Source organism: Varanus komodoensis, unplaced genomic scaffold, assembly GCF_004798865.1.
Source record: "Varanus komodoensis strain SLA01 unplaced genomic scaffold, ASM479886v1 scaffold935, whole genome shotgun sequence".
In the NCBI taxonomy this organism is placed as follows: domain Eukaryota; kingdom Metazoa; phylum Chordata; class Lepidosauria; order Squamata; family Varanidae; genus Varanus; species Varanus komodoensis.
This window is the reverse complement of record NW_025336641.1, coordinates 1-6,257: the sequence shown is the minus strand read 5'-3', so window position 1 is coordinate 6,257 and position 6,257 is coordinate 1. Positions and strand designations below refer to the sequence as shown.

Below are 6,257 nucleotides of genomic sequence, written 5' to 3'. Positions count from 1 at the left end.
AGGTGCCATTGAGGAGTGCTCATGTGCGATTCAGCAACCAATTTGGAACCCACCTAATCATTTTTCTATCTAGTCCACTTTTTGCTAATTGGCTTATCAGAATGTCATCCATCACGATGGAAAAGTGAATGCTATCCCCAGCACATCAGGGAGGTACGACTAGCCATGACTTCTGCCATCACCGCTTCCAACGGCCAACGCAAGATGGGAGGACCCAAGCATTTTAATATTAATTGATTGATTGATTTCTATATTGCCAGATGGAGGACCCAAGTATTTTAATTTTATTTATTTATTTTCCATATAGCCAGAGCTCTCTGCTTTACTAGAATTCATAAACACAAGACCATAGTACAATAAAGTGTAAAGTTGCCTAATATACAAAATTAAAGAACAATCTCATGATTAAAACGATCCTTGCTACAAACCAGACCGACTAAAAGCAGCTCACACAGGTGCTGCATCACGCTGGTCAGTATCCCTAGATGCCCCTGAACACCTCAGTGAGGACAGCAGCTTTAACCTGCCATTTAAAGAGCAACACTTGGCGCCAGGCAGAGCTCAGTGGGGATAGAGGCCCGCCACTGAGCAGCTCTCCTCCTCCTTGCTGCTCTAGTCCAAGCCTCGTTTGGAGGGGGCACCCAGAGGAAGGCCTCAGATGTCAAGTGCAGCGTCCCAGCAGGCTGATGCTGCACCAAGTATTGTGGTCCCAAGCCATTTACCAAACTGATGACGAAGGTCTACTGGGCGAGAACTACATTCCTGCTCTTCTTCCTCTTCCAAGAAAAACAAAGAGAACCTGGTGACCCCACCCCCACTTATGTTCCTTGTAAGAGGAAGAAAGATGAGATATTAATGCAGCGTAATACTAATGCTGAATTATCACTTCATAATTCCTGAAGAAGAGTTCCATCAGCAGAAAGGAGCTATGGGGACCCATAAAGGGCAATGAGGCGATCTGCTTCTCTCCAGCCAGATAACAAGGCCCCGTGCGTGGTAGAATAGAATGAGCGGTGTGTGGCTTCTCCTGCAAAAAGAACCTGCAAGGGCTGCAACAAGACGAAAGAGACAACAGTGGTTAGCCGTGCTTGGAGAATGACACATCGGCCCAAGTCTAGCCAAGGAATGGGTGCTGTGGCAAAAATGGGGACACACACGCTCTGAGGAAGCCAGCTCCTGCTCGGGTGCCAGAAGACCGAGGCTTGTGGGAGTAGAAAGAGAGGCTCTGGGAGCCCCCAGCAAGTTACCTTGGAATAAGAGGCTTCCTCAGGAAGTGGCTGAGCAAGTGCGTCAATGTCCTCTCCACAGCTACCAACTGCTACATAACTGTAGGAACCTCTGGTGTAGGGCTCACTGTGCCACTTGGATCTCAGAATGCTCTTGGGAGGCTTCAGATGTGGATTCCCTGATCGAAACACACAAAGAGCTGGTAGGTATTTTGGACACTAGCTCCAGTTTTAAGCTAAGCGTTTTAATAGTGCAGAACAGCAGAGCTGTGGTTCCATTTCCCTAAAGAAGTCAGGACAAGGTGGAGCAATGATTAAGAAACCTGGGCTAAAATGGTGTTCTAAGGTTCTGGAACCCCCTTCCTTTGACATATAGCTACTTCTGCTTCAATGCCTGTGCAGACTGAGGTCTCAACAAAATTTCTGACAATTTCAAGGGGGAAGTGTCCTTGGTTTACTGTCACAAAGCAAGGACTTGCATTTAACTGTTGTGTGACTGAAACCCGTCCATACCTGGCTTCATGCCCTCATATAACTGAGGACCATCCTGGAAAGGTTACCAGAACACTATCTTTTTGCTATGGTAACTAATTCACTTCCCAAACTCCTGTTATTTCTCCTTCATTGTGCATTCATAAAAGCACAGAATAATTTAGCTTTAACAGCAAAATCCTAATTCTCAAAGTAAGGTGGGGTAACAGAAGATGATGAACAACATTGCTATACACTTCCACAGAATTACAGACATTCTGGAAAATTTAGGCTGCTGCTCTTAGCACAAATATACATGAATTCTTTTTTCTATCATCTAGCCTTTTCAAAAAGACTAGCTTAGAACAAATACCAACCTGTTGCTTTACGAAATACTTGGGTTAAGGCAGTAAGAACTTCAGCATCTGTGAGTGTTTCCATGAATTCAGATTCTTTTCCAGCAATGAAGCCACAGAGGATGTGCCCGTACCTGCATATGAAAGACAAACAGCAGCTTAGTCCACACGGCAAGGCTGTACAAATGCTTGCCATTCTGGTCCAGCTCACTGGGCCACCACGCTGCACAATGTTTCACAAGACAAAACTCTTGTTTCGTTAGACAGAACAGTTAATACCAGCTTTATTTTTAATTATAATTTATATCAATTAATATCAAGCAGAGTATAGCCCAATTCTTTGCACTTTGTACAAAGTACTTCTTTGTATTAAAAAAACCAATAGTGCTATATTAGCTGTTTCCATTAAAATCACAAAATTAGATGTACTCTCATTTTGATGTTACACATGATTGTTAACCATTCTGTGGCTTTATACTGGAGTTCCTTTGGGACACTTTCCTGATTACTGCTGTCCTGATTAGGGTTAGCTAGCTCAAGATTTTGTCAATTAGAATTTAAGATCTCATGCTGTTACCTCTACTGGACACAACTTTTCAGATATGGGTACCAACCAATATTCTCTTCGTCTAGCCTTGATTTAGAAATTTGTCTAGAAAATTTATTTGAAGTGTCTCCAATTTCACAACAACACAGCATACAATAAAACCTAGGATTGCGAGTTAACTTGTTCTGCAAGTGTTTCGCAAGATGAGCAAACATTTCTAATAAATTTTAACTTGATAAACGAGCAATGTCTTGCAATACTAGTACGTGATGCCGAATGTCACATGATCACAACTGAGCCAATGGGGCGTGTTCTCGCTGTGCCAAACATCACATGATCACAACTGAGCCAGGAAGGGATGTGCCATGTCTGGTCACACCATGGATTTCTCGTACCAGCAGCATGATATTGGCAGTTTAATTTACAAATCCTTTTCTGAAACAGAACTTTTTCACAGTAGGATGATACCCACCAGCTGTCCTCCACAACCCCACGATCTCTTTCTTGGCCACTTACCCCTAGCTCAAGTTCTATTGACACACAGAGCCCATCAATGTATGATGTCTTCACTTGGAATCGCAAACAAGGCCAGCAAGTCCAATCCCTTGCTCAGGGCAAGAATCCGATTTAAAGCATTCCTGACAAATGTCTGTCACTTCCCTAAGCAGTGGGTGCCATGGTCTGGCAGCTTTCCCTCAGTTGCCTTCCTCTCGCTTGGTCTTGGTCTCGGATGGAGAACAGATTGTGGCTGCTGCTCACGACAGCCCTTTGGGTACTCAAAAAGCACAGCAAGCACTTCCCCCTTCAATCTCAGACTAAACACAGTTCTGCAACCTTTTGTCACGGGACTTTCTTTTTAATACCCTGGGCATCTTCACTGTCTCTGAACTTGTTATCTGCATCCTTCTTGAAAGGTAGTATCCAGAACTAGACACTGTACGATTCAGGAACTATACCAAATCATACATTGGTTTGATACAATGTAAAACTTCATTCATCTATTCTTTTTTTAAAGCAACCGCATCACACTGTTGATTCTTATTTCACTTGTAGCTGATTCCAAGACCCTTTCCAGGTGGTTCCCTTTTCTTTCCCATCTACCTCTCTGGTGGCTGAAGAACAACGTAGCCAGCAATCTTCTGGAACCAGACAGCCTGCAAATCCATGGATGGCTGTACCAAAGGTGATTCGTCTTCCCATACGATCTCAATTGCTTGACAATCTGGCTCCCAGAATGGCTCCTCAAATTCCAAAAAGATTTTATTATTTGTCCCAAAGCCCAGACGCCTTATTGCTGCAATCTTCTGGGATGGAAGCGGAGGGCAAAAAAAGGTCTCATGATGTTCTTTGAGGAAGCCTAGTGAGAAAAATACAACACAGCAGAGATTAGAATTTGGGAAATGTATTCTGGACTTGGTATGCACACATTTCAGAAAACACTGAAAAATGTTCTGGACCTTTGGAGTTCACAGTATTTGAAGGGGAGGGGAGGAAGTTATTATTATTTTAGCATTAGTGCTGCCCCTTCCTTTGATCTCCACTGATCTGGCTGCGATCTGGCATCTGCTGTGGGAAGATGAGCAGCAATGGAAAAGATGAGTCCCTGTCTCCCATTCTGAAACTCCAGGAAGAAGCTGCACAAGCTGTAGATGAAGGAAAGCATAACTCACATCCTTTCCTTTCAGTCAATGGCTAAACTATCAGCAAGAGAAAAACAGAAATGAAAAGAAGGGCAACAACAATAATAACATGATCATCTTTAAAGTGTGCCTGCTCTAATCCAGGAGCAGCAAGCAGGCTCTGCAGAGAACTCTCCCCTCCCTTATCTGCTAAAGAAATTGCGGAACACAACTGGAAGCACTGGAAAGGTAAGCTTACAAGGGTGTCCTGGTCTGAACAGCTGAATGGATAACATTGCTCCATACTTGGGAGGGCTCCTGCCTTACGGATCTGCAAGATCTTGCACAGATCTGCTACAGCTCACTCCTGACTCAGTACTAGCCAGCTGCCACCAACTCTGGCAGCACACACTGCAACCACAGAGCAAAATCAGAATTGCTGGTACTGCAAAATGGTAGAGTGGGTGGGAGGGCAATTACAACAGCAAAGAAATGATATGGAAGCCATTTAAATATGGAGAAAAACAGAAAGCCTCACCTAGAGGCACTGTGATAAGAACATGATCTGCTACGATCTTCTCGCCATCTTCACATTCCACCTGAACATCAAAGAGCCGGCCTGGAGTTGCCTCTTCCAAATAAGAGCCTCCCCAATGAATGGTCTTCACTGGCTTATCAAACAGTAAGCTCTCTTCGGGCAGCGATGCCACTATGCACTCCACAAGGCTTTCATAGCCACTAAGAGGAAGAAAGGAAAGAGGGAATTAGGCCACCTAGTACGCGCACTGTCTCAGCAGCGATCTAAACACCCACCCCACCATATACCGCTCAGTTCAGACTTGGAGCACAGACCCGCAGAAGAGAAATCTGCATTGACTGAAAACAACGCTGTACCATCTTTCCAGGAAAACCCAGCGATGGTTTACAATACTCCACAAGGACTTACTTGGGAAGGGTGCAGTCAAGACCAGGCAACATGGTGTACTCGCCAAAGGGCCCAAGTGCCACCTCATCCAGGCTGTGGCAGCCGCACACGCTGCATTCCAGCTTGAAGAGCACATTGAGTATGGCCAGCCGCAGGTGCCGCTGAGCCTCCGCCTCCGGCCATTCCTTGGCTGCCCTCTGGGCGATCTGGCCTTTCAGGTACTGGCCCAGGCTAGGCACAGAAGGGGGTCCCTTGTCCCTGAGGAGCAGGGCAAACTGGCGTGCCTCTTCCAACAGGGCATCGAAGAAGTCCTCTGTGGAGGCCACCAGGCTGGGGCTGAGCAAGCCACCGCGGCTACCATAAAAGGACCAGGGCCCGGGTGGGAGGTCACTTGCCTCCACCGACTGGTTCTCCTCGTTCAGTGCCTCCTCGCTCAGCAGACCGTGCTCTGCGGCCAGCCGGAAGACGGGATTCGCGGGGGATGGGCCATGGATCCAGTGCGCGCCCAGCTCCACCTTCTGGTTACCTGGGAGGAGGAACGGGGAGAGAAACACAGGAGATCGGGGCCATTTCTTGCCTGGCGTGCCCCACGGACCCGGCAGGGCAGGAGGTGCTTTGGTGTCGGCGGGAGGCTGCCCCTGCGCCAGCCCCTGGGTGGCTGGAATGGAGATGCAGGGAACTGGGCCCGGCGCGAAAGCAGCGGCCGCCGCGCCGCCTCCGGAGCCCGGGGCCTCGGCCCTAAGCGGCCTTCGCGACGCCCCACGGGAAACGTCGGCCTCCCCCACCCCGCACGCCCGACCCCCCGGGCAATCGTCCTTTCCGCGCACCGCACAGCGCAGCATCTCAGAGCAGCGCAGCAAAGGGGCGGCCTGCGCAGATCCGGCTCGGGGGCAGAGTATCCCGACGGCCGCCCGCCCCGCAGCCTTACCGAGCTGCCCGGCGCGGAGGCGGCCTCCGGCGCGGCGCGAGGCCTCCAGCAAGCGCAGGTCGGCGAAGCGCCCGATGCCGCCGAGGTGCAGCCGCTGCGCCGCCGCCAGCCCGGCCAGCCCCGCGCCCACGATCAGCACCCGCGGCCGGAGCGCCGCCCCGCCACGCGCGCCACCCGCCGCCATC

At 48.8% G+C, this 6,257-nt stretch overlaps 1 protein-coding gene across 3 annotated transcripts; it reads right to left on the bottom strand.

Moving 5' to 3' along the window:
• Positions 1-274: 274 nt before the first annotated feature.
• PAOX (polyamine oxidase) lies at positions 275-6,256 on the bottom strand. Of its 3 annotated transcripts, XM_044418856.1 has the most exons (7): positions 6,073-6,256; positions 5,166-5,670; positions 4,758-4,957; positions 3,702-3,957; positions 2,075-2,187; positions 1,248-1,405; positions 275-1,049 (listed from the first exon to the last, which is right to left on the bottom strand). In XM_044418856.1, exons 1-7 carry the CDS (start codon positions 6,254-6,256, stop codon positions 927-929), a joined length of 1,539 nt encoding a protein of 512 aa, XP_044274791.1. In that variant the 3' UTR covers positions 275-926. The 3 variants fall into 3 exon arrangements, 2 of the variants coding, with proteins under 2 accessions (XP_044274791.1, XP_044274788.1); XM_044418853.1 differs by lacking the exon at positions 6,073-6,256 and having other exon boundaries at positions 5,166-6,038; XR_006413612.1 differs by lacking the exons at positions 275-1,049; positions 1,248-1,405; positions 6,073-6,256 and having other exon boundaries at positions 3,117-3,957; positions 5,166-6,038.
• Position 6,257: the final 1 nt, after the last annotated feature.